The sequence below is a fragment of the Balaenoptera musculus genome, chromosome 10, assembly GCF_009873245.2.
Source record: "Balaenoptera musculus isolate JJ_BM4_2016_0621 chromosome 10, mBalMus1.pri.v3, whole genome shotgun sequence".
Taxonomy (NCBI): domain Eukaryota; kingdom Metazoa; phylum Chordata; class Mammalia; order Artiodactyla; family Balaenopteridae; genus Balaenoptera; species Balaenoptera musculus.
The window spans coordinates 92,048,991-92,076,504 of record NC_045794.1 but is presented as its reverse complement, the minus strand read 5'-3'; the positions used below and the strand labels follow the sequence as shown (position 1 = coordinate 92,076,504).

Sequence of the window (27,514 nt, the reverse complement as noted above, 5' to 3'; positions counted from 1 at the left end):
ATAATGCGTAAGTACTCAACAAGTATTTGCTAAAGTCAATGGAAACGTCAGGGAAAATCTGGAATATGGAAGGTGAAAAAAACAAATCATTTAAAATTTTAACTTTTTAGGAAACGTAAGAATGTCTAAATATGAAAAATAAATAAGGATCCCAGAATATTTTATTCTGGAAATATCTATATCCATTCAAATATCTGGGCCTACAGGAAAGTAGCTGTTTTGACACCTACTAAATTTTGAGAAACTAGCCAAAGAACTTAGACAAAGCTTCATCTCTTGCGGCCTTTGGCATTTTATTTGTTGAATAATAATTCAACTTCCACATAAAAGCAAGTGAGGAGTTTTATATCCCTACACCGATTTCTCAGCTTAAAGATGCCTTTAGTAATTCAGACTGATTTCTTTGCTGAAATGTCCTATTAGGACCCAGTGGAAAACTGAAATACTACACTACTTACTGAGTTAGCCGGGAGAAATATGATTAGAAATTGAATATGGTAATAGAAATGGAACATGACAGCTTTGCAGGTTAAGCGATTTTGAAATTGAAGCTTAAAAGGACACAGATCTCCTTAGGGTACACAGCACAGTATGATTCAAGTGCAGAGTAATGAAGAGCTTGAGAGCCTCAATCTCCCAGTTGCTACCTACTTTCAAAGCAGTAGAGGAACACTTAATCCCCTGTACAATCTAATCTGTCTATTGAAAACCTTGCTGGAAATGCATAGAAAAATCCAAACTCTCTTAGAAATAAAAATGATCAAAGCTTCCATGGGATTTGTACTCATTTTTCCCATTGCATTTTTAAAAAATAAAAATGAGTTACAGGATTATATGTCAATTGTATCTCTGTAAAACTGGGGAAAAAAACGTTACAGGGTAGTCTAATTTCCTTTTGTGCCATTGTTTCAATAGGATGGTATTAGTGTAAACTTTGAGAGCCAGTAGGTAGATTCCAAATCTCTAGACGTTTCTATCACCATCTCTCTTCTTTATCACCATATCCTGAGCACCTGGCATAACCCAGCATACAGCAGTTGCTCAATGAATGTATGTGGAATGAGCAAGTGGATTCAAATCACGTAAGCAACTGGAGTCATGCTGCTGGCAGGACCCTCACCTCGGTTTCCTGCAGGCGGTGTCCAATGAGGCTCAGGGACTCTCCCAACAGCTGGAGATGAGCAGCCACGTCGATGGGCTCTGTCTCAGGGGCTTTGGCTGGTGAGGCGGGTAGCAGCATGGTGGTGGGTGGGGATTTCTTTTGGGGTGACAGTACTCCTGCAGGGGAAGCTGAGAACAGAGGCAAAATAGAGAGAGAAAGCTTGCCAATGTTCTTCCAGATTTTCCCTTTTTATGAGCTCTACCAGGCATTAACAAAATTATGGACTGTGGGCCAAATCTGGCTCATGACTTGTTTTTGTATTGGCCTGTGAGCTAAGAATGATTTTAGATTTTTAAATGGCTGTTGTAGAAAAAACAAAGAGGAATACATGACAGAGAATGCATATGGCCCTCAGACTTAAAATATTCACTCTCAGGGACTTCCCTGGTGGCAGAGTGGTTAAGACTCCAAGCTCATGCAGGGGGTCCGGGTTCGATCCCTGGTCAGGGAACTAGATCCCACGTGCATGCCACAACTAAGAGTTCGCATGCCGCAACTAAGGAGCCCAAGAGCTGCAACTAAGACCCAGTGCAACCGAATAAATAAATAAATAAATAAATAAATAAAATATTAAATAAAAAACAAAAAATAAAATATTTACTCTCTGGCCCTTTACAGGAAAGCTTGCTGACTTATGACTTAACATTTTCTAAATTTTTTTGGCAACCCTTAATATTCAGTAATAATATCTGGATATCAAGATCTGCTTCTAATATAGGCTATTCTCCCCATTTCTTAGTGAGGAAGCAAAATTCACAGTGCTCTAGGGAAAAGAATGAAAAGAGGAGAGGGGTGTGGTCACTACCTTTCACCTTCATGGAACCTTCTGAGCTGGATGCTTTTCTTTTCACAGTTGTAGCTTCTGCTTTGTTCTGTTTGTGTTGCAGATATTGAGCTTTTTGCTTCCAAATCTGCAATCAGATCAAGGCAAACAAATTTAAAAGGGCAAAAAAGTAAAAGGGAAAGCAGTCATGGAAGAGGAGAATGAAGAAAAGAAAGGGAACAGTGGAGGGGAGCAGACAGAGGGTTAATGTTAACTTTTAAGCGGAGGGTCAGTGAACAGGCTTCAGGTAGCGGTGACAATAGTATCTTAGGAGAGGACCACGAACACCCCCCAGTGCTAATGGTCACATCACAGCATTGATTCTGCGATCACTCTAAAATTGAAATGTAAAATCACAGAGGAAACATCTGGCTCATCCTAATGTCCATGTGGTTTAAACATTTCTTCTAACCTGCCAGTTGGAAACACCAATACTAGGATAACAATGACACGGAAAACAGAAACTGAAGATAATTGACCTGGGTGAAAAATATATGTTGTTTCACCCAGATGAGCTGTACCTTAAAAAAGCAAGATGGTAATTCTAATGCCTAGACTACCTTCATCTCATCTAACTGGAAAGTGACTGTGATTCAAATATGACTGTTTATCGTTGTCTTATTAGCTTTTTGACAGGAAGGTTTATTATTTGGTAATGGTTGATGAGGATGATGACCTGGAACCTACTTACCTAGTAAACATTGTCCCATGTCTTTATTATTTGCTGGGACTATCAGGTGCACCACTTTCCTCAGTTCTCAGACCACAGCTGACTAGTAGGTGTTTGTGGTCAAGGCCTCTGACTTTAGATTCTCTTTTAACACGACTCATTGCCCAAGTTAGGTCATCTTTTGGCTCAAATGTCAGGTTGTTGGGAAAAAATTAGATGAGGTTAGAAGACAGCCTCCCTGCAGCTAAATCCTCATGTCGAGTGAACTGGCACCAACTACTTTATTGCCCTCTGCTAAACCATTTTCCACTGATTTGTAATTTTTTTTTTCTATGTTCAGTGTTGTTTGGGATGGTGTATAGGAGGATTACACATTTTGGAAGGCATAAAGCAATGAAAAATGTGTCCGTAATAAACTGTACTTACCAGTTTGTCTTTCTCTGGCAATTGCTTCCACACCTCAGCCAGTTTTTTGCTCAGTTCCCCAAAATCTAGCATAAAAGAGTAAAAAAAAATAAAAAACAAAAACAACCCAAAACAATAAAGGTTTAACCATAAACAAAACAGACGATTGATAGGAGCAACAACTAGGAAAAGGGTCTTGAAGATCAGATTTAAATAGCACAAGAGTCTTTCAGAAAACCAAACCAAACCCCGTCACTTTCCTTGATTCTTTTCTGGAAGGAAGGGGCTGTTTTGGTGGCCTTGAGACAGGCTCAAATTCTCACATGTCTACTCTCTAAGGATTTATTCCTTAAGCATCTTTCTGGTGTCTTTTAATTTGATCCCACGGAACAGGGCTTATCTACTTAAGTTAGAGAAAATATGTTATGGAGAATTTGACTGATTAAGAGATGTTAGAGTTTTACCGAATTTCTGAGAGCTCAGAGACAAACTTCCCTAGAGCAGCTCGGAAGCGATCTTCCAGACGTGTAATGCTGTGCTTCCACATGTAGAGCGAGGTCATGCTTTATAAAGCACATCTGTGTCTTTCACGGTGCTTCAGTGTGCCTCACAACAACCCTGGTGAGCAGGTTGGGACGCTAGTTCACACATTGGGCAAATGAGATGTGCAGAGGGCACGTGACTTGTCTAAGGCCTGAGGTGTAGTGTGCTTCTCACCTCCCTAACTTCCGTATAGAGACAAATATGAACAATATAGTATGTCATCTCACTCCGACTCTACACTGAGGGCAGTTTAAGGAAAAGGTCAACTGTAGAATCTTGGAAAGAAACAACTGCGTATTTATGTACTGTGCTTTATGGACGGGGTGAACTAAGACAAAATCTACAGTGACTTGCACAACTGAGGAAAGAAATGAGATTTGTGTTCTTTTCATACTATGGGAATAAGTTTGCCTGCTGACTGGATTAACTGCACTGCTTCAGGGACACAAATGGAAAGTAAAATCACTAAAGTTGAGAAATGTTCTTACCTATGCCTGGATGGTCAGCCACAATGGTTACACGATACTCCTTACAGAACACCTGGTAGGCCGACATGTTCTTCTTTTTTGGCTAGTACCACATAAAAATAGTACAGGGTAAGACTTAATTAGAACACAGGTTGAGCAACCTTGCATCTATGGGAACAAAACAAAAAAGATACCTGCACTTTTTCATCAAGAGTTCTAAATTACTAACCAGCTTTCCTAAACACGATAATTAATTTTTAATCCATGTTACTTATGACTCAGAGATGAGTATCAGTTTTATTTTAGAAGGTAAAAACCACATGCTAAATTAATTTTAGATTTTTCAGGTTGTTGCAGCTACTTGATAATTACTTGTAAAGCTCTTCACCCTTCCTACAAATGTTACGTATTTCAGTTAGAATTAAGTGCTAAGAAAATCTTTACCTCTCCTGGGGTGTCTAGTTTTCATCTTCTTTGAAAATAAGAACCACATAATTTCCCTTTGCTTTGGGGCCAGAAAATCAAGAGCTAAATTTGTGTTCATATTGTTCCTCTGGTTTTGATTTCTAATCTTAAAATTTTCCTGATCCTGCTTTGACTGTCACTTGTAGTTTATCGTTATTTTATTATTCACATTCTTGTGGTCCAAGGTGAGAAGTAAATAAATAACTGAAGACAATTCTTTGGTACTTAACGTAAGACGAACCTCTTTCACTTCAACAAACTGCTTTGTACTACCTGAAATATGTTTATTCTTCACTTATGACAATTCCAAAAGCAATGCATGATTTTTGGGAAACAAAAACAAAATGAGCTTTTAAAACCAGTTCAATCAGGGATATATAAAACAAGATATTATATATTACTGTGCATCCCATTTTACAATTATCCATAGACTCAGGAGAAAAAAGTTTTCCTACCTGAAAAGGTGCATTAGATAGCACCTGCTCAAACCTCTCATTTTGAGGATGAGAAAGGAAACTTAGAAAAATACTGACTTTCCTGGGTCCTGCAGCTATGCCAGTTATAACACGAGAATGGCTACAACCTAGCCTGACCTCCAAGGCTATGCATTATGGGACAAAGAAAAAAAATATGTTGTAACAGAAAAAATTACTTTTCGAAAGAAAAGATTATCCCTTTATAACCGTTATCTAATAAACTGAGATGTCTTTAGTCTGGCTTTCCTTACAACCTCATCTGTAAGCATCAAAACATGATGATCGGTCCTCCACCGCCTCCCAAGATAGTCCTTTCTGGTTCTGCAGTTATAATGACATGAACAGTTGGCTGGTGCTTTAAAAGCTACCAGAAATTTCTGTTTGCCTTAAGAATCTGATTTTACAACCAAAACAAACCAACAAACAACACAGTCCTGTCTCGTGACTTCAGAGTTGCACCTTTTTTTTTTTTTTTAAATAAATTTATTTATTTATTTATTTTGGCTGCGTTGAGTCTATGTTGCTGTGCATGGGCTTTCTCTGGTTGTGGCGAGTGGGGGCTACTCTTCGTTGTGGTGCGCCGGCTTCTTGTTGCGGTGGCTTCTCTTGTTGTGGAGCACGGACTCTAGGTGCACGGGCTTCAGTAGTTGCAGCACGTGGGCTCAGTAGTTGTGGCTCGCGGGCTCTAGAGCGCAGGCTCAGTAGTTGTGGCGCACGGGTTTAGTTGCTCCGCGGCATGTGGGACCTTCCCGGACCAGGGCATGAACCTGTGTCCCCTGTGTTGGCAGGCGGATTCTTAACCACTGCGCCACCAGGGAAGCCCCTGCACCTTGTTTTTAAACGAAGCCTGATCACACACTTTATTCACCTTAGTTCTTTTTCTTTTTTTAAACTTATTTATTTTATTTATTTATTTTTGGCTGCATTGGGTCTTCGTTGCTGTGCGTGGGCTTTCTCTAGTTGTGGTGAGCGGGGGCTACTCTTCATTGCGGTGCGCGGGCTTCTCATTGCGGTGGCTTCTCTTGCTGCAGAGCACGGGCTCAAGGCGCGTGGGCTTCAGTAGTTGTGGCACGTGGGCTCAGTAGTTGTGGCTCGCGGGCTCTAGAGCGCGGGCTCAGTAGTCGTGGCGCACGGGCTTAGCTGCTCCATGCCATGTGGGATCTTCTTGGAACAGGGCTTGAACCCGTGTCCCCTGAACTGGCAGGCGGATTCTTAACCACTGCACCAACAGGGAAGCCCTCACCTTAGTTCTTAATGTTGTTTTCATAAAACAACTATCCTCAAAGGCCAAAGACTAGCTAAAACTTATGACAATAAAAAAGCTGTGTGATGGCTCAGACTTTAATTCCAAAAGGAATTCTGAAACCATTTTTGAAGAATGGAAACAACCCTGCAACGTCTTCCAAAGTAACTGCTTTGAATGAGACAGCACTTCTTTGGCTACGAAAATTATGCCATGTTTGTTATAAATTTAGCTTCAAAAATTTTAGACTAATCTTTTAAAAACAGCTTATTCATAGGCCTGACGTTTGGCCATAAAATAAAACTTGCAAGGAGTTTTAACAATGTTTTCTCAAACATGATATAAGACTACGAAAAGTCAATGCTCTCTATTCCACAAGGCTATCTACAGCTATAACATAAAATTGAAACTACCTTTACAAAATTAATCACAACTCTTACCCAATATGTTAGATCCAAATCCACATAGTGAAGAAAGGGGTTCGTCTCATAGCTCTTATAAAGGACTTTATGTAGAAAATATACCGGCATTTATTGAGTATCTGTACTGGGTACAGTGAGTAGTTAAGAGGATGAGCTTTTGAAGCCCAGATCTTATTCGAAGGCAGTCAAGCAGCATAAAGTAGTGGAAAACATATGAAATGTAAAGTTTAAAGGCCCACCACTTTTTCTCACCATTTTAGCTTCACCTTATACTAATTATTTGATCCTGAATAAAACGCATGAGAAGTGGATTGCTCTCTGACATGTGATATTTAAAAAAAATATATTGTATTTGTTATTTATTTATTTACTTATTTGGCTGCGTCGGGTCTTAGTTGCAGCACGCGGGATCTTCATTGCCATGTGCGGGATCTTCATTGCGGCATGCGGGATCTTTTAGTGGTGGCATGCAGGATCTTTAGCTGCGGCATGTGGGGATCTAGTTCCCTGACCAGGGATCAAACCCGGACCCCCTGCATTGGGAATGCGGAGTCTTAGCCACTGGACCATCAGGGAAGTCCCCTGACATGTGATATTAAAAGTATTTCAGTGGCAAAGAAGGAAAAACAGAGACTAAAAAGAAGGAGACTGAAAAGGAAAGAGAAAAAAAGTAACCCACCGAAGTATTCTGCCATTCATTTCTTAATAAATATTTACTGAGCATCCACTATGTGCCAGACATTGGGAATACAGCCAAGAACCAGACACATAACCTAACAGAAAAGACAGATAAATATGTCATAATAAAATGCGACAATATTATAGGGAAACTACTGGGTATTACAGGAACGTGTAATAGGAGCACCTCACAAATTAGACAATCGAAGAAAGCCTCTGGAGGAAGTGACGTTAAATGTACATTGGAAAGCTGGGTGGAATTAGCCAGGTGAAGAGTGGTTACGGGTGTTCTAGGCTCTTAGAGTGGTAACACTCATCAGAGAGAGAAGTAGGAGATGATCTCAGAGAAGCAGGGAGTGCTTAGAGATGGATGCCTTGTAACCTGTATTAAAGAGTATGGACTCCACTGGAGAGAAGTGATGCAAGTATTTTAAGCAGGAAGTCCCATGGTCAGTTTGCACGTTAGGACCATGGAGAATGGACTGGAGCAGAGCAACAGCGGAGGCAGGAAGCCCGATGGGGGTTGGGGGGCTGCTGCAGGAGTGCCCGAGAGGGATGATGAAGGCTTACAGCCAAGACACTGGGGTTGGAGAAAGGCAGATAAATTGAAAGGGAGGGAGAAGTGACAGGATTTATCAGAGATAATGTGAAAAAGTGGAAAGAGCCTGGGCTTTGGAGGCCGACAGAGCTACGTTAGAATCCTGACCATACTATTTACTAGTTACACAAACTGCTTCATTTCCCTGAGCTTTAGTTTCCCTGTCAGTAAAACTTGGGTAATACCATTCCCAGAGGTGGGAATTAATCAGCGTTAGGCACTTCAGTAGGTATTCAGTCATGCTATTTCTGTGGTAGGCAGAATTCCAAGATGGTGCCCAGGATTTTGGCCTCCTGGTGGACACACTCTGTAAAATGTCCTCCCCTTGACTGTGGGCAGGACTGGTGAATATGATGGGGCATCACTCCCATGATCATGTTATGTTATATGGCAAAAGGGAATTTGCAGATGTAATTAAGGTCCCTAAGTGAGCTGAATCTGAGTGAATCCAAAGGGAGATTATCCTGAGTGGGCCTGACCTTATCCAGTGAGTCCTTAAAAGAGGTGAGACCCAACAGGAGACACTCTCCTGCTGTTGGCCTTGAACTTGAAGACAACAAGTTGCCAGGAGTTTTACAACTGCAAGGACCTGAATGCTGCCAACAACCTGGAAGAGGACCTCTAGCCTTAGCTAAGAACCCAGTTCTAGCCAACACCTGGATTCAGTCTTGTGAGAGACGGAGCAGAGAACCCAGTGGAGCCCTATCTGGACTTCTGATCTACAGAATTGTGAGCTAATAGATGGATATTGTTTTGAACTGCTAAATTTGTCGTAATTTGTTATGCCACAATAGGAAAGTACCTTTCTATTCCCTCTGTATTTTTCAAAATAGAAGTTGTAGCATCCAAAAAGCTAATACAAGATTTTTTAAAAATAGAAATTCTGGTGAGGGAGGATAGAGTGAAATCTTCTGACCTAAATCAGACAAAGAAAATAGCAGCAAGGCCTTTACTTTAAACTTTCATTTCTGGGACTCCTCTGGTGGCTCAGTGGTTAAGAATCCACCTGCCAGTGCAGGGGACACGGGTTCAAGCCCTGGTCCGGGAAGATCCCACATGCCGTGGAGCAACTAAGCCCATGCGCCACAACTACTGAGCCTGCGCTCTAGAGCCCGCATGCCACAACTACAGAAGCCCGCGTGCCACAACTACTGAAGCCCACGCACCTCGAGCCCGTGCTCCGCAGCAAGAGAAGCCACCGCAATGAGAAGCCCGCGCACCGCAGCAAAGCGAAGCCCCCGCTCGCTGGAACTAGAGAAAGCCCGTGCAGCAACGAAGACCCAACGCAGACAAAAATAAATAAATAAGTAAATTAAAAAAAAAAACAAACTTTCATTTCAGTAGTAAAAGTCCCATTTCCAGTATTCTTCTGGTGAAGTTAGTCATGTTCAGAGATGCTACACATGTGAGTTCTGGGTGCTGCATCTCCTTTATTAATTTAGTAGCAGCCTCATATCCCCAAATGCTCTAAGTGATCTAATCCTTTCAAGTCCCCCTTTACTGGGCCCAAGATAAAATGAGGTTGCATTACAAAGAAAGGCATGAGTTCATATAAGTTCTGTTTGGCCATGAGAGAGAGACGGAGAGAGGGAGATATGGATTGTTTAGTCTGTGTGATTCTGCTCTAAGAACCCATTCCTTGGAGTGTGTGTGACAGCATGAGATCTGCTTTCCCCAGATAGTTCCTGTATGTCTCCCTCAGTGTGTGTAACTCGCTACCCAAGTGTAATTCTGATGTTTGGAGCTGACATAGTTTAAAAAATAAAATTATGGCTCTTTAACATATACCAATGACTTCACCTGGTGAAGAGAGTAAAATCCAGGTGCACTGGGCTGACATTCTGTTGGACTGAGCAACTGCTGGCCTTCATCGTGGAGCCTTCCTAAGGGATTTTCAAGGGAAACTCTGACAATTTTCACCTTATGTGCTGACCTTAGAACCTAACCATTGTGCTCTAAGATGCAACTCAGGCCTGTGGATCCAAAGTTTGGAATTCGAACTTAAGAGTTAAATTTTTTCCAGGGAACAGACATTTTTCTACATTAATAGTTAGAAATAACACAAATAACGGATGATCTCGAGACATCAAAATATTTCAAAGTGACTCTAAATGCAAGGCTAGTAACTGCACCCTAGACTTTCTAGTGCAAGAAAACAGTATGGCAAGTAAATCACAGTAGTTACATCTGGAATAACATGGGCTCTCCTTTAACAAAATGTTAATATTTTAAAAACTTGGATACTTTATTACTAGCAGCAAATGACTAGCAGCAAATCCACTTAAGTGTGACTCACAAAGTTGTAATTTTTACAGCCAGAACCTCTCTTTAAATGTTTAAGGATATGTGTCACAATATCAAGACCTTCTAAGAGCAACTTCTTAATGCCCTGTTTAAAGCAGTCACGCTGAATTCTTTGAGATCATAGAACTCTTTGAGAAACTCTGATGGAAATCCCTCTTCAAGCCCATCTATGAACCTATAGCTTAGGTTTAAGAACCTATTTTAGTTTAAGAACCTATTTTAAAGGATAAAACATCTGGGAGTTAAGGCAAAACATCATTTATGAATCTTCAAAATAAAACTTGACTTTCTTCTGCTGATGACAGGAACCCAATCTCTTCATTGATGTTAATACTGTGTAGGAGACACTGTTACCAAGGCTTTACCTATAGAAACTCATTTAACCCGCCCAGCAACCCTACGAGGTAAGTTCCATCATTCCTGCCATTTTAAAGATGAGAAACAGATCCAGAGTCATTTACCCAGGGAGTGGCAGGGCCACCATCTGATGCTCTCCTGAACTAACTTGACTCAGATCCCTAAATGCGATCTGGCTAAAGGAAAGGGTGACAGAGAAGTAAAGTTTTCACACCAAAGCTTTTATTTTAACCATTCTGAATGGGAATCTATTTCTGCTCTCTCTCATAATACACCACTGAATATAATTTAAACATTCTTTCTGGGTCCTGTAATCAGAAAAATCTGGGTTCAAATTCCTGTGCTGCCACTAAACAGGTGTGCATCCTGGGGCAGGTTATTTCACTTTGAGCTTATTTCTGTGAAATGGACAGGATAATACCTACATCTCATTGGGTCCCTGTGAAAATTCACCAATACACCATGGATAAAAAACGTAGTGCAGTGCTTAGAACATATGAACAACTCAGTAAGTATAGCTCTTATTATTATTGTAATTTACTAAAGCCCCCTTCCTGCTTTCCACATGGTTACTTTTAACCTTCTGCTGGTTGGACCTCCTGTGGTTCTCTGAACATCCTATGCCCTCTTGGGCCTTCACATGCATTTCCACTCCCTGACTGGAATACCTATTTGGCCTTAAGTTTCGGTTCAGGGCTGCCTCCCCCTGAAAGCTTCTTGGACACCCACAGGCTCTCCCTGGCACTCTGCACCCACCTCTGCTGAGGTTCAACACTCTGAATGCTTTCCAACCCCTTACTACACCCGGAGCTCTTTGAGAGCTAACACTGTACCTGATTCAGTGCCTGGCACAATGTAAGTGCAGAATAAATATGTACTGAATGCATAACAAAGTCTCAGAATTGTGTGTGCAAAGGCCAGTACGCACATTCATTTGTGTTACCTTGTCTGCTTTTCACAACACCCTCGTAGGTGAAGTTCTACGAAGAAAACAACAGGGTCAGGGTGGTCCCCTGACTCCTCTCCAGCTGATGTTCCTTTCCCCAGTGCCCACGACGTGCTCCAAGGAGCTGTAGGAAACTTGCTCTATAACATCTGCTTTTGGTCCTCAGAGACCCTGTTTTCTTTCTGGTTCTTAACTGCTTTCCAAATAGGTGATAGCTACAGAGTTTGCTTCCTAAAAGGTGGATGTTAATATTAAAAAGCAAAAGAAAACATAAAACCATAAAAGCAGAGCCCCTTTGCTTAGTCGAATATGTGAAATGAGTGGTTGAAAAAAAAACTCTTAAATAGGTGTTTTCAAGTATATTTTATGCTTCCAAAGAACATGGGATGAAAGCAACAGTCGTTGTAACAGCAGCTACTGACTGAGCCCTGCCCTGTGCCGAGCGTGCTACATGTACACCTAATTTAATCTAAGTAACCCTATTTCACAAGTGAGCAGAGAAGTGAGGAAGCAATCTCAAGAGAACAAGGCTAGTAAGTAGCAACAAGAACAAGAACCAAGTCTGCTGAACTCGAGTCCAAGCTTTCAGCCCCTTCATTTCAACATCTGTATGCCTCCGTAGGACAAATCTCAGACACCAGCGCACCATGTCTCCCTTACCCTAGAACCTACTTTTAGCTTTGTCAAAGATCGGTTGTGGCACCGGGTAACCGTCTCTTAAGTTTTAGAAAGGCATGTGCTACAGTGGAAAGAGTACGGCCTTGGGGTTAAAGAACCTCTATTAAAATTCTGGCTCCACGTCTTTTCTTCTCAGCTTCCTCCTCTGTGAAAGGGGGCTAACAATACCTATCAGTCAAGACCCCTACATGTGCAAAAATGCCTCAGAGAGCCTGGCACATAGCAGGCTCTCAGAGATGGTACCTCCTGATTTGTACCACTTATCGCTACTGTTACTCAGCTTCAGTCTTACCAGAGGGAGAATTTATGTAACACCATGACAAGTCTAGTTATCTCTCAGAATTCAGTTTATTAGTAGATCAACAGCAATGCCTGAGTGTGCCAGGCACTAGGCCACTGGGCCAGGCTTCGTTTGCTTAGAGGAAGTGAGAACATTCTGGAAACATACGGATAAGTGAAGGCATTCCTCTGAAGTGGCAATATCACAGATTTTAGTTTGAGTGGTAGTGAATGGGCTTTTACTGATTTAGTAAAACCAAAAGTAAGGCATTTCTGAAATATCCTGCTCCTCCAATATAAACCAAAAGATCCCCACTCCAACGGAATGGTCTTAAAGGGGAAACGATGCATCAAGGTATCACCATATGATTTCTCTCTCCTCCTGGAAAGCAGGATTCAACAACAAAGAAACAAACAGGCAAACAGAAAAGCTAAAAAAACACTCCCTAAATGAAACTCCACACTGAAAGTGTCACCATTCACAACGGAGATAGTCCAATCTCCCTTCTTCGTATCAGTCAAAATTCTCCAGGAAGAGTCCCTCCTGCTGCCTTCGCTTCTCACTCTCGTGTGAACTCTGCCAACCTGGCTTCCATTCTCCCCACTACACCTGTACTCCTGTCTTCTCAAGCAAGAGACCAATCTGTTCTTGAAACTGTCTTCCTCCCTCTGTGATGCTAAGCCTCTCAGTGTCTCCTCCAGCACCACGGCCCCTCTTCCCCATCCAGTGCCCTCGTGTGTGTGCTACACGATTCCGCTCTGGGCTGTATGACCTCCCATCCACTCACACATGTCATTTACTGCCTGCGAACACCCAACTTCTAACCCTGGTTTCAGGTGGTCCACTGAACTCTAGGTCTCGCATTTCCACTGCTCCCTGGAAAGTCTACTGAGATGGTGACTGTAACAACTAACACGTACTGAATGTTATTTAGCTAACGTGCCGAACACTGTGCAAAGCCAAGCTTCCCAAACTTTGTTGGTTCATGGTTCCTGTGTGGGTCTTCACGTGGTACGTGCTTTTTATCACAGCGATCACTGAAAGGAATGGAACATAAAAAGACGTTGAAACTGTGAATTACTTTGCGCTAGTTCATAAGGTACCTGACAGATGGCAAGTATGACTGTTTCTCCTGAAATTTTAATGTTGAAAAAATCTAGTGGTGCCACTGTGAGTTTGCTGTGGCGCCCCAGAGGGCCTTGGCACACTGAGGCCCTGAACACCTTTCCATGTATTACCTCACTGAACCCTTAACAACCCTACCAGGTAGGTCCATCATCATCCCCACTTGTAGGTGGAGAAGTCATGCAGCTTGTCCAACATCGCATAGCTTCTAAGTGGCAGAGCCAGGGATGGAGCCCAAGGGGTCTGGCTCCACAGCCACGCTCTTAACCACGTAGCTGTGCTGAATCTCTAGACGCTTATATCTTGGAATCTAAACCTAAGTTTTCTTCTTCTCCCAAACCAGCCATTCTCTTGCTTCTCTATTTTCATTGCAGTTTTGGTCACAGATTCTAGGGTAGAAAGGGCACACAGAGGCCTCCTGCATTTCCACCAGTGGGCTCTCTGTGTGTGCTCACTGCAGGCCGAGGGAACGCTATTCCTGAAACCTTCCTTTCTATCTCTAGGTGGACTTTCAGATACTATTTTTTTGGCCGCACTGCTCGGATTGCAGGATCTTAGTTCCCCAGCCAGGGATTGAACCCGTGCCCGTTGCAGTGGAAGCACAGAGTCCTAACCACTGGACTGCCAGGGAATTCCCTCAGATAGTTCTTTTTTACTTTTTTGGAAAGGATTTTTTTTAAAGCTCCATGGAAATTTTCATGCATAGGTCAGGTTTAAAAAACATGGTGTATGTGCCATAAATAATCTGTTGGCTAAATAAATGATTACATTCAAAGTATCAGGTTTCAGGTTTGGACAGTCACAATCAAATACTGATTCATAGTAAGATTTTTTGCTATAAACTGAAATTCACTTTTCACTAGCAACTGCTAGCTGCATGGGGGAATTAGAAATAAGTCCCTACCCTTGAGGAGATTATAATTTTATCTTGCAAGGCACCCAGGTTCAAAACCTTAAGGGACATCTATATACTCATTTATGTTTCTGGCTCCCCAGAGCCAAGCCCAGCTGCCAGATCTTGTCAGTTTTTTCTTCAGAGTCTTTCTTGAATCTGTCTCTTCAATTTTATTCCTATCAGGCTTTCATTACTGACCTCCGACTATAATAACCTCCTGGGTGATCTGCCACAAGTCTCTCCTCGGTCTAAGTCACCAGGTATAGCTTCATCATTTTATTCTTAAATTATCATTTACAGCATATTTAAACTCTGCTCATAACCCCAAAGTGCCCATGGCCAAATCCCTTACTTTGGCATTCAAGATTCTTTACCATTTGTTTACAACCTACCTTTCCGATGCTATGTTTTCATCCACATATTCATTCATTTGACATGTGTCACAAAATGCTTACCAAGGACATTGAGGAGTTGAAGGTAATAACATTAAGGTGGCTAAGAGTCCCTAAGGAGCTAAAATGCCCTCAAGGAGTCTTCAGTAGGGGAAATCGAATATATACAAAGACGAATCCAATATAAGGAAGAAAGCAAGTGCAGTAACTTCCCATAGCAAGGGTGTTATGGGAATTCAGAAGTTAATTATAATTGGAGAGTCAGGATGTCTTAGAGGAGGTGGCATTTGATTGCATTTTGAAGGGAAGGCAGGGCTTCAATATGCGAAGGAGAAAAAACAAGGGGAGGAAGGCCACTGCAAAATACCATCCAAGGAGTGGAGCTAAGACTGTAAGGAACAAGTCTGGTTTCCACACAGTACATGCAAAGCAGACTAATAGGAGGTAAAGCTGAAAAGGGAAGTTTCAGGCTAAATCACAATTATGAATGCTTGGTCAAGGGTTTGGACTTTGATATTTATTCATTCAAGAAGTATTTACTGACTTTCTACGATGGGCCAGACTGTGGGTTATGTACCAGGGACAGAGTAGACAGCAAGACAGACATGATCCTGGTCCTCCTGGAGCTTATGGGTCTAACATAAAGGCAGTAAGGATCCACTGAGGACGTTGAACAGACAACTGTCATCATCAAAGTGGTCCTTAAGTTCATTCCGGCATCAGAGTAAGATGAATTGCATGGGGGAAGAAATGGAAAGGGGGCCATTTATTACTACATTAAGTACTGGGAGGGATGAGGCAGTGGTGATAGAGGGCATAAAGGTGGGGAAGTTATTAAAGAGGAAGAGTATCAGGCTCAACAGCTGAGTGGAAATAGTGGTGGGTGTGGGCAGGGAAGAGGGAAATGTAAAAGTGAACCATAAGGGTGGAAAAAAATCAGAACAGTGGTTGGTTTTGGGGGTGGGGCTTGACTGAGAAAGGGTATGAGAAACACCACTGGGTATCTGTGATGAGGGTAATATCTGTATCTTGATAGAGGTTTGGTCACACAGGTGTGTGAACTTATCAAAACTCATCAGGTGCTATACTTAACACCTGTGCATTTTACCATATGTGAATTTTACCTAAAAAAAGCCCAGAAAACAAATATTGAGCTTAAGTTAATGATATGCAAGCTGAAGTGTTTAGGGGTGTGTATATGATACCTACAACTTACTTCAAGATACATTAACAAAGGTAAGATGGATGGATGGATGGATGGATGGATGGATGGATGATAAAGCAAACAGCAAAATGTTAACTGAAGAATCTCTATGGGTGGCATATGGTATTCACTGTACCATTCTTTCAATGCTTTTTGTTTGAAAAATTTCATAATGAAGTACTGAGAAAAATAATCAGCATATAGTTTTTAGTTTGGATTGACTGGTAGGACACGCGGACTACAGAAGGAGATGGAGGAAGAGATGCATGTTTAAGGGTCTGGACGATGAGCCCATTAGTGACACATGGCTCTGAGGTAGCCAAGGCGTCCAGGAAGAAATATTTATCAGACAGTTGGAAACACAGGACTAGAGTTCAGCTGTTTTGCTATGCTGCTTCCTAAACATCTCTCTGCCTCCACGTGTTCCCTTCTGCTGATAACCTTTTTCTTCTTTAGAGCTTTCTCTGACCACCCTGCCCTCCTCACATTTAGCACTGTAACATTAGTTTACGGCATTATCATGTATCACTAGAATGGAAATTCTTGGAATAAACAGACTCTTACACAGGATATGTACTATTTCATGAAACAATTTTGGAATAAACAACGAATAAAACCCACCCTAGTACTGGACTGTTCAGTTCTTGATGCTCACCTGATTCTTAGCTCAGAAGGTACAGTTAAAAAAAAAAAGATACAGCTTTTTCTTTCTGATCTGTATACTTGCTTAAAAGGCACTCCTACTAGTGGAGAAAATCACTTGTGCCTCAATTATAGACTGAAATGAAATCGCCAATCCCATATTCTTAATATATTTGCTTTTCTCTTTCTTAGCTGCCTTTCTTTCAGATTTTACCTGACATTTAACTTTGCAGAGCAAAGGAAGAAAGTGGTTGTCCTTCGGTGGCAAAACTATGATTTTTTTTCTTTCTACTATTCTGAATTTCTAAATTTCTAGAAAAATAATATATTACTTTGGTAATCTGGGGAAAGAGTTTATCTTTTAAAGGAAACCTGTAATGACACAGTCATCAGCCCCTGTACTGTAGTACAACTGCTAGAAAGTTTCTTGAGTTGTGAGAAAGAAATCACACCAAGGCGGCTGATTTCTCATTCCTGTCTCCTCAACAAACAGTGAGATCACCGAGGCCGAGAGCTGCGTCCTCCTGCTCCTCTTTCCACCTCTCAACTCCTATGGCAGCACTGGGCTCGGCACACAGGAAGCGCTCAAATGGGGAGAGCACACACCTTTGACACTAAAAAGAATACCAGAAAGTAGCCAACACCAGTTAGCGGGAAGCCGTTAGCTTACTTTGTTAATTGGTCATCATTCTAATTTTTTTTCCCCATCATTCTAATTTTGAAAATCTGTTTTTCACAACGAACTCACAGAATGAATATGTTTTTGTATCTCTCAACTGCCTCAGCCAGACAGCGCTGCTGAGTGAAAGAAATTGGGTTTGGTTCCTTCTGTGAATTTTAAGGGTCAGTTAGAATAAGCTCTGTATTTCTAAACCTCTGCTTGGCACTGTGGGAGAACAACTCTATCAAGAAAACCCATGAATAATTAAGGTCGCTGCTATTTCTGTACCATTGGTAATATTTTCTACTTTGTATCATTCCAGCAGGTTTACCTGGCTACATTTCCCAGTGGTTCATCTGCTAAATTCCAAGTCCACTTACTACTGTCAAGGAAAAACCTGCTTCACCTCTTACCCCGCATCATACTTTAAAAAATGCCTTACCTTTTCTCCTCTGTCCCTCTCTTTGTCCTTCTCCTCTCTCTTCTTTTTTTTCTCACCGTGCCCATCTGCGGGGAGGCCAGGAAGCGGTGGAGGAGGGGCGGCTGCTCCAGTGTACGGGACGCTGGGAGGAGGGCCGGGCGGCGCCGGGACCTCTCCCACTGCTGCAGCAGGAAGTCCCGAACTTCTCTTGGACTTGGAGTGTCGCTTCTCTTTATGCTTCTCCTTGTCCTTCTTCTTCTTGCTCTTCTTTGACTTCTTTTTCTTCTTGATTTCCCGGTAAGAATCATCGATCACTAACTCCCCAGCCTCCAGCTCCCCGCCAGAGGAGGAGTCTGATTCCACTAGAATAGGTTCAAGCCCTGAAAGATCAAGGTTAGCACTGTGGGATTCTGGGAACTGGGAGGCATCAGACCCACAGCCTTCAGGGCCAGGAGACGAACGTAAGTCTGAGGATGACTTGTGCTTCTTCCGGGCTGTTTTCAGAAAGCTCTGTAACTCATGTCCTAGGAGTAAAGCACCTTGCTCATCCCGAGCTGACTTCTTAGAGGATTTTTTTACAGTCGCTTGTTGAGAGGGGTACTGAAAAGACTCCTCATCAACTGAGCTGCTTCCCTTCTCCTTTGGTGAGAGAATAAGTTTCATCTTTAACCCATCAGGCTCACGAAGAGTCAGTGTCTCTGTGTTCACATAGAGTGGTTTCATTTTTTTGGATTTGTGGGAACCACCATCCTCCAGGGACAGCTCCCCACTGCTTCCGCTGACTTTCTTCCTGTGGTGTTCCTTTTTACTCTCTGAATGGCTTGAAGAACTGGAGGACTTTTCTCCTGTCTTTTTGGAAGGCTTGGTGCCTGTTGCCAGAGGGGAAGTGATCGCTTTCAACAGGTCCATAGCTGTATCAGCAGACTGCGGGCTAGACTTTTTCTTTTTCTTCTGTGACGACTCCAAAGACGAAATATCTAGAAATAATCAAGAGAAGTAATTGTCCATTTGACAAAGCAACTTCCAGCAAGTTTCCTCTCTCACCAAAAACACCCAACTAAGATGAGGAAGAGGCTAACAGGAATGATTGGAGGGGAGGCCCTTCAACTGATTCCGAACATTCAGAGATGACGCCCACGTGCTTCTTGGCTTGGTAGATTCTGCCTCTGACCCTGGAGACAGTTCTTGCCACTCAAGTTGTTTTTCTTCACTGAGTCTTCACAAGCAATCAAAGAGAGCATACCCAGAAGACTGGACCATAGCTGCAGGATTACGAGTAGTTACAATTTAGATTACGCTGAAGACAAAGCATCATTTGTTCCTGTGTTCAGGACAAATCCATTCTAGGAAAGAGTTAGTCTTGTCAGCTACGTGCATAATATAGCTAAGAAAAACTGGTCTTGTGAGTGGATACACGCTGGACTGAGAAGTAACCCACAGGTGCAGGCCAGAGGGCCCAGGACCACATATGGCAAAAGGGATGCTAGACAGCAATGGGCACAAGATAAGTGGATGATTGAGGGGAGAAGGAACCTGGTACCTGGTGTATCACAAATGAAGACTGTTCTTCTATGCTGAATCCTCCAAAATACCAGCCCTCCACCTCTCTCCTCCTTCACACTGGTTTATCGGCACTCAGAACAAGAACCACTGTCCTGTTAAATAGGCCACTGAGTCAGCAACATCTGGATCCCTTTCCCCTACCCCGACTCCAAGAACCAGTGATGTGTTTCTCCCACCTGTTGCCCCTTCCCATCCTTACCTCCATAGTAGTAATCATCAGAGGAGTGTTTCCTCTTTTTCTTGTGCGTGTCCGTCCCCAAGAAGTAAAGTTCACTATCCTAGAATTAAAGAGGAAGAATTGAGCAATGGATAAGATGATGAGGCAAGGGCAGTTTGGAACCAATGTTGTTTTCTGATGATTTCTGACTTTGGAAAATAAAGTAAAACACAGGAAATAATGAAAATAGATGTGAATGATGTTTATTTTTCTTTTTAAATGTTTTGCAAAGAAACCTCTTTCTTCAAATACTAGGAAACATGATACGAAATAGTTTAAAACTTTCCTAATTCAAATGTTTAGAATTTACCTTTAACTTCTTCTTGGAAGAATTCCTGACCTGAGCAGCGATTTCTTCCTCTTCCCTTAAAAAATCTTTGTAAGAACGTTTCTTTTCTCGTTGGCTTCGGCCAGCAGCTAGCCCTATGTCCTCAAAGCTGTGATCACCATCAAAGCAATCTGAGAAGCACAGGTTCATTTGGGAAAGGAAATGAGAAAGTCAAGTAAGTCACAACCAAATCGCCACATATGAAATGCAACAGTCCCTTCACTTCCAAATTAGAATCATGTTATTTGGTAAGTCCACTGGAACACAGGGCTAGATCCAAGGGGACAAGAATATGTCTCGATGACTTGGCTGCAAATACAGGAATCAAACATGAAGAAACAATGCTTCCACGCTATGCAAAGGTCCAAGGTGCATCCTTAGACATGGTTTCTTAGTTGTGATTTGGCAGGTGGACACAGACTTGCAGAGGTAAGGCTGAAAAGAATAAGGATTCATGTGCTGTGCTGCTCTGTGGGTGTCCACTGTGTGACTCCTATCCTCAGACTCCTGCACACTGGAGCTGGCAAGGACCACGAGTGCTGCAGGGGATCACCCCAATAGACTACAGAGACTTATGGTGCGGACTCTTGTGTTGGAACCCTGTCCTGGTTTTCGTTTCCATGGGCCCAGTCTGGGGATGACGTGGAGTTTTACTAGTGCTCTGGATCATCACTTGGGAGTCCAGGCTCTGATGGCCAGTCCTGGTCTCTATGTCCATGGGCTGCAAGGATTGAAGAGGACACCCCCTTTGGAATGCTTCTCAGGTTAAGGGGTCATACCTTCTTTCTTCACGGAGTCATCATAAGCCATGGCGGTCCTGCCGGGCCTTTGAGAATGGGTCCCTGTGTCCAGGCTCCTTCCCGTCTACAGGACCAGGTCTGAGAAACAAAGAAGGAAAACCCTCCTGTAATGCGAAATCACTGTGGAGAAGCAACCTTCCAGATGGAAATGCGTAGTGATCCAAGGGCAGACTGGAAGGGCAGCAAGGAATAAAGGAGTGTCTTGTCACCTCCTCTTTCTGTTTGTAAACATACTAGGGATGAAGCTGTAGGAAGTGCACTAGGCTTAATTTGATTTGATTCATGAATTAAAGCTGTTGTTTGGGGAAGTATATAAAACACCTCCCATATAAAAAAATACTTCAAGATTAATGAGAACTTCTGACATGCCAACAGGTCTGACAACACTGAGACAGGGTGAAAACCGACATTAAGTCAGAGGGATAGGTTCAATCACGGTTACAAAATGTACAGATAAAGCAGGATGCAGAGGAAGACAGGTTATACCATGCACTCGGGACCACAAAATCCTACCATTTGTATCGGTGAAAGTCTAAAATCTATTGTATTGCAATTTAAACAGAACTGATGAGAACATGATAGTGATATTAAAGATCTTGAGAGCATAATTTTTTGGTATGCATTTTGTTGGGCTCTCTGAATTTGCTCAAAGCCAGAGAAGTGTAAACGTAGGCACACTTCTTATATTAGTTGCCCACAGAACAGCTTTCAGTGCTATCAAGCCTTTCTTAAAGGCTACAGGTGAAAATAAGGAGGAATTGTCATTTGTCCACTGGTGATGAAATTTTTATCATTATTAAGATTTTCACTGACTTGAAGAACTACTAAAATTTAAATCTTCTAAATATTGTCTTAAATTTGTTAAAATTACTTTTTTGGCATTCAAGTTTATACGTCCATTTTGACTTTGAAGATGACAAGCCATAAACTGCACTCAAAGGTAAAGTTCTTCAAATATTTTTAGGACAGGCAATGTCACAATTCCCGCAGGAAAAGTTTTTGCAGGAAATTTAAAAATTATATACTAAATATATTGAAAATGTCCTCATTCAGTTAGTGAAATGCTTAAAAGTTGATCTGACTGGTTATTTACTTAAATTTTATTTTCCCTTCATCACTATAGTGGGGTTTAGAAATGCTGAAGGACACTTCAATGAGACATTGCCAGTCCCTTCAGGAAGGTATCAGTAATAGTGAAGTATGTAACTTTTGGGAAAGAAAAAGATGAATTAACAAAGGAAACTTTCATAAGAGTTACATTTAAAATAAACCAAAAGAAAAAAGACCTACTTGCACAAGTCAGATAATACAATGCACAGATAATGCCTAAGTTGAAAACAGAAAGAGAAGTATTACCAAGAATGATTTACAAGCGAGATTCAGAAACATAAAAAAGCATTTCTCCACCTCCCTAAGAAGTGGAATGAAGAATGAACTTGGTCAAGGTAAGAGTGAAGAAATGAACTGGGTTATTTTACAGGTAATTGGAGAACTATTTACTCAAAGGGCTTTTCACAGGAAATGAAGGGGATATGAGGTCAGGTCTCATGTAGAAACTACGAGGAGGCAAGATACTTAATACAGCCAGTTTTTCATGTTCCAGCATTAGGCATTCAACTTTCTCAAATAGAAATTACTGTCATCCCCTGTCCACCCAAGTGGTGTAACTCCACAAGGGGTTAGGGGAGGGGGATCATCAAAGGGAATTATATCCATTCATTTAAAAATAGTATATCCACTCACTGGCACTAAAGTAGTGAGCTTATCAGCAGAGTATATGGATCCCATTAATCTTCATAGGCCGATAATGCCAAGAAATACCACATCTTGAGACCTCAGCTTAAATGTTTTCCATGACAAATAGAGTTTGGCAAAGAACGTTTGAGAAATAATGGGCAAAAAATCTTAAATGTTCAACATCATCAGTGTGTCCACCAACCTGTTGTCAACAACAAAATGCTCTTCTGTATGAAGCAAAGGCTGGTCCTGAGACTTATAACCAGGCCTTCCCTTTGGTAACATCAAAACTAACATAAAACAGAGCTGAACAACGAACAGTCAGAATAGGAGTTAAGTACCTCTGAAGACAGTATGAGAAGGAAAACAATGATGTCACTGGACTGTGAAAAAGTGCTCATGGTCTCATAACTGACTGCTTTGAAAAACAACCAGTGGATGAAAAAATTGTAAAAGGGAACAGAAAATTAGGAGCTGATCCTCAGAGGCGCAGAGCAGCACAGAACACATGTGCTGGTTGTTAGCATTATGTATTAGAATTAGGCCTGCTACTATTTAATTTTTACAAAGACATGGAAGAGCACTTTATAAATTACATGATTAAACAACCGATAGTAAAAAATGAACAGGGCCTGAAGGCAAGTCTAATTCAATAAAGAACTGGGACAGCCAAGAGCTTAAAAAACTAAATTTAGACGCAATGGACTATCTCACTCACAGCCTGGGCAGACCGATGGACCCTGAACTTCTGGGTTCTTTAAAATCAGGGTATTATTGCAGCCCAGAGGTTAGTTTTGGTTGCTCACTCATAGAAGAAAGATGAAACCAGATAAAGAAGTCTCAAGCAACAGTGTGGAAGAAAGGCAGAGTTAGGGCAACATTTATATAAGATCAGACGCCTCCTGTGATATTCTTTCCAGGTCTTGAATATTATCCACGATAAATTCAGAGTCCAGGGTTAGGCAGCAGATTCAGGATTAATGAAAATGAAAAATATTAGGTTTGATATTCACATTAGAAAACAGAAGCCATAATTACATTAAACGTTGGCAAATGTAAAACAGGTGTTAAAGTTCATTCTCCCGAATTCCACAAATTTTGGAGTTTACAGAATCCAATGTTGTCAACTTCAAGAGGCAGTGATAATTTTACAATTATGTTCCTCTCAGTGGGCTAACAAATGACAACAGAAGTAAAAGTTCATTACTTAAAGCTGTTTATGGAAGTAAGAAATATGCCATCATAAAAAATGTGTACTTTTGAAAGGTGCAAATTATCAAATTGCTCTTGTGGTACTTTTCTTCAGGAGATGAAAAAGGAGAGGCAGAGCTGCTCTTCCACTTGTAGATAAGTACATGCGTGATGTTCAGGCTTTGCTTTTAGAATTATCAAAGGAATCAGGGAAAAACTGAAAATCACCAGACACAGTACTTTGTTATTTTGAAGGTCCAAATTACAAATACTGAAAAAAAAAAAAAGTTTCAGAAAGTGATTTTTTGAGGTCATCTGAGCCCCAGCAATCACTAACAAGCCTCTTCATCCCAAAATGTAAGTGTGTATTGAAAAAGACAAAGTAAAGCCTCGGAAACGGGGCAGTAAGCAAAATCCTGAGACCCAGGTCCAGTCCAGGAGGACAGCCTTGCTCAAGATTCCGTGTTCTCTTCTTCCAGCACTTCTTTCAGGAACTCAAATTGCCAGTCAGTGCAGGAAAAGGAAGATGCACATCCAGCTGTTGCCAGTTTCTGAATTGTTGTCGTTGTTGTTACTTCTAGGATAGGAGCAGGGGATGTCTTCTCATTTTCGTCGAGATCTCCTCCAATCTCAGAACCCAGCGACTCCGAATTCTTGCCACTCCCTTCCCCACGAACCTACCTATGCAGCACTCACAGCCCCTGCCAGCTCTGGGAACTGCAGAGATCCCGACAGCCTGGGATGGGGACTGAATCCTCTCACTGTAGCGCAATTGAGCGGAACCACGACGACCTCACAGAGCGGCTGACAACACACATTCCCGAAAAACCAGCGGTACAAATTTTGACAAGCCTTGTCCAACCAACGGGCTCTACTTTGGATTCCGTTTTTTATTTATTCTGCTATGGGGGAATATAGTCAGCCACCAGCTTAGCCATCAGGAAGCAGGGAGACAGAAGGTTCTCCTCTTCCGCCCGATAGAAAAATAAAGTGAAATCTACAAGTACCAGCTTTGGGGGGAAATGGGCCTGGATGGAGAAGAGCCCACTCGGAAGGTTCGTTCACACTGGGTCGCACGCAAAGAGTACACACCACACCGGGTTATTGCTACAAAGGGCCCCAAGGACCACCGTCTTTGTGGTCCCCACGGCAAACCAACAGGATTCTCCCGGCACTTCTGCAGCAACAGCTAGTTCAATAAAGCTGTGCGAAGAGGAAAAGAAGAAAGCTCCTTGCATCCTCTCCTGCCAGCCGCGGCCCCGGCCCTCCCGTCACCCCGGCCCCCTCGCCCCTTGACAGCCCAGGGACCCTGCGTCCCGGGTCCTGAGCCAGGCGGCCCCGACTCGGGTTCCCGCGTCCCGGCGGCTCCCGGCGCCCCCGAGGGCGGAGACTGCTGGGCAGGGGGAGGGGCGGCCTCGGCCCGCGGGCCCCCGGGGCGGCCGCACGCCCCCTCCCGGCCCGCACTTTCCCGCCTTCCCCATTTGAACAGCTCCCGCCCGCCTTCCTCCTTCGACCCGCTCCAGCCCCTTCCCGGGGGCGGACTGCGGCCGCTACTCCAGTCCCCGGCTCGGCCCCTGGGCTAGGCCGCAACTGGCCCCGGGCGCCCTCAGGGCGGTGTCGCGGCCCGAGGCGGCGGGTGGTGGCGGGGCGGGGCCACTGCCGCCTGGGGGTGGGGGCCCAGCTCGGCCTCGTGGGGGCTCCGCTCGCCGCTACCTTCACTAGGCTCGCTCGGATCCCGCCTCAGCGCCGCCGACCGCCGCCATCTTGGAGAAGGAGAGAAGAGCGCGAGCGGCCAGGGAGCCTCAGTCGAGCCCAGAGCGCAGACTCCGCTTGGGAAGGGGAATCCCGTTGCTGCAAGAGCGCCGAGCGCATCGAATGCGACGCCGGGCTTGCTGAGCTCGGGAGCTCGCCTGTAGTGAGAGAATTTGCTCTGTGCCGGGCTTGGGCTAGAAGCTTTACGAACACGATAGCATTTGATTCTCACTGCATCCCTGTGAGGTAGGTTTTGTCACATTTTACAAATGAGAAACAGGCTCAGAGGGAGGGGTTAAGTGATTTGCCCAAGGATACACAGGTAGTTGGAGTGGGAGATAGATACTACTTCCAAGTCTTCTGATTCTTTAAGCACTTTTTTATTTTTTATAGCTACTTTATTTATTTATTTTATTTTTTATTTTTTTATTTTTGGTTGTGTTGAGTCTTCGGTTTATGCGAGGGCTTTCTCTAGTTGAGGCAAGTGGGGGCCACTCTTCATCGCGGTGCGGTGACCGCTCTTCATCGCGGTGCGCGGGCCTTTCACTATCGCGGCCCCTCCCGTTGCGGGGCACAGGCTCCAGACGCGCAGGCTCAGCAGTTGTGGCTCACGGGCCCAGCCGCTCCGCGGCATGCGGGATCCCCCCAGACCAGGGAACGAACCCGCGTCCCCTGCATCAGCAGGCAGACTCCCAACCACTGCGCCACCAGGGAAGCCCCAAGTCTTCTGATTCTTAATGAAGTGCTCTTTCCAAAAGACTTTGCTATTTCCTTCAAGATATTTTTATACAGTAATTTCTGTCTTTGCAAAACCTAGACCATGCAGATTAATAGCAGTGGTGCCTGTCTGGAATTTAGCGTGTACATTTGGGTGTTTGGCATATTTAGGGTGAGGTGGCAGAATATATCTTTATAACAATGCACTGTAAAATAATTTGCATGGCACATCATCTGCATTTCTCCCCATAAATTATTTGCATTTAAAAGTTAGAAACAGCCTTCAGAGAAATGAAGAGATGTTACACACAGGAGAGAAAATTTTTTTTCTGTTTTGCTCTGGAAAATTTAGACCAATGGGTAGAAGTTACAGTGTGCAGATCTTGGTTCAATATGAAGACGAATTAATTTTTCCAGTGCAGTTCAATTACCTTGGGCTACTTTTTAAGGTAGTGAGCTCCCTGTCACCAGAGGAGTCCAAGCAGAAGCTAGTGTCCTAGTTTCTGCAGAGCAGAGAGGTTACAGATATAGAATGGCTTCTAGAGTTGTGAAACCCATGAGACTCTATGCAAAATTATGTGTTTGTGCACATGTGTATTTTTCTGGGGTTTTGATCCCATCAAAGATTAAGAACATCTTTCCTAGTGGGCTTTCCATTCCGGAATTGGACAGGTGCTTGAAGATGATATAGTTATTCTGCTCACTTTACATACTTACAAATTGAGACCAAGAGGAACAAGGTGATTTGTCTCAGCCCACACTGTCAGTTAGTGATCAGATTAGGATTAGAAACCAGGTTATTGGACTCTTGGTTCAGTGATATTTTCACCATAGTATGCTTTCTTGAGACAGAGTTGTTGAATACATTCCCTAAAGGTAAACGCAAATAATAAAAAACTAGCATCATGACCTTCTTCTCAGCCCCTATCCTGCTCACCAAAAAGACTGGCAATGAGTTTCACCAAAAGGAATGGGATGGCCCTTCTGGGACACGTTGCCTGACGTTAGGCTTCTCAGCTAGGTATTTAAGAGCCTCAAGAATGTATTTCCCTCCTGTTCTTTAGTACGGGTCAGGATGTTCTTAGTTGTATGTGACAGAAACCCAATTCAAAATAGTTTACCAGAAAAGGAGAATTTGTTGGCTGGCATTATTGAAATGTCCAGTACCTTCAGGTGTGGCTGGATCCAGGGAGGGACTCAAGTTTGTCTCTTGACATCTCTCTTTGATGCTTTCTTCTGAGTTGGCTTTATTCTTAGGCTCCAGGTGGTGACTCCGACAGCCCCAGGCTTTATCGTCTTTGTTGCTAGCAATGTCCCTGGAGAGGAAGTTTCTTTTTCCCATTTGTTTTGGT

The 27,514-nt window shown here is 42.9% G+C and overlaps 1 protein-coding gene across 5 annotated transcripts in view; it reads right to left on the bottom strand.

Moving 5' to 3' along the window:
* HMGXB4 (HMG-box containing 4) overlaps positions 1-25,685 on the bottom strand; it is a 31,557-nt gene extending 5,872 nt beyond the window's left edge. For 2 of the 5 annotated variants that reach the window (XR_005021540.1, XM_036866415.1), the window contains exons 1-9: positions 25,407-25,685; positions 20,745-20,843; positions 19,948-20,096; positions 19,620-19,698; positions 17,879-18,834; positions 4,092-4,173; positions 3,082-3,146; positions 1,968-2,073; positions 1,121-1,290 (exon numbers count right to left, since the gene is read on the bottom strand). Coding sequence is in view for 4 of the 5 variants with exons in the window: in XM_036866415.1 (XP_036722310.1) it covers positions 1,121-1,290; positions 1,968-2,073; positions 3,082-3,146; positions 4,092-4,173; positions 17,879-18,834; positions 19,620-19,698; positions 19,948-20,096; positions 20,745-20,775 (1,638 nt within the window). In the remaining variant the exon portion in view is untranslated. Of the gene's footprint in view, positions 1-1,120; positions 1,291-1,967; positions 2,074-3,081; positions 3,147-4,091; positions 4,174-17,878; positions 18,835-19,397; positions 19,513-19,619; positions 19,699-19,947; positions 20,097-20,744; positions 20,844-22,055; positions 22,092-25,406 lie in introns of those variants that run through there. The other 3 variants (XM_036866416.1, XM_036866418.1, XM_036866417.1) reach the window with 3 other exon arrangements.
* Between the last annotated feature and the right edge of the window lie 1,829 nt (positions 25,686-27,514).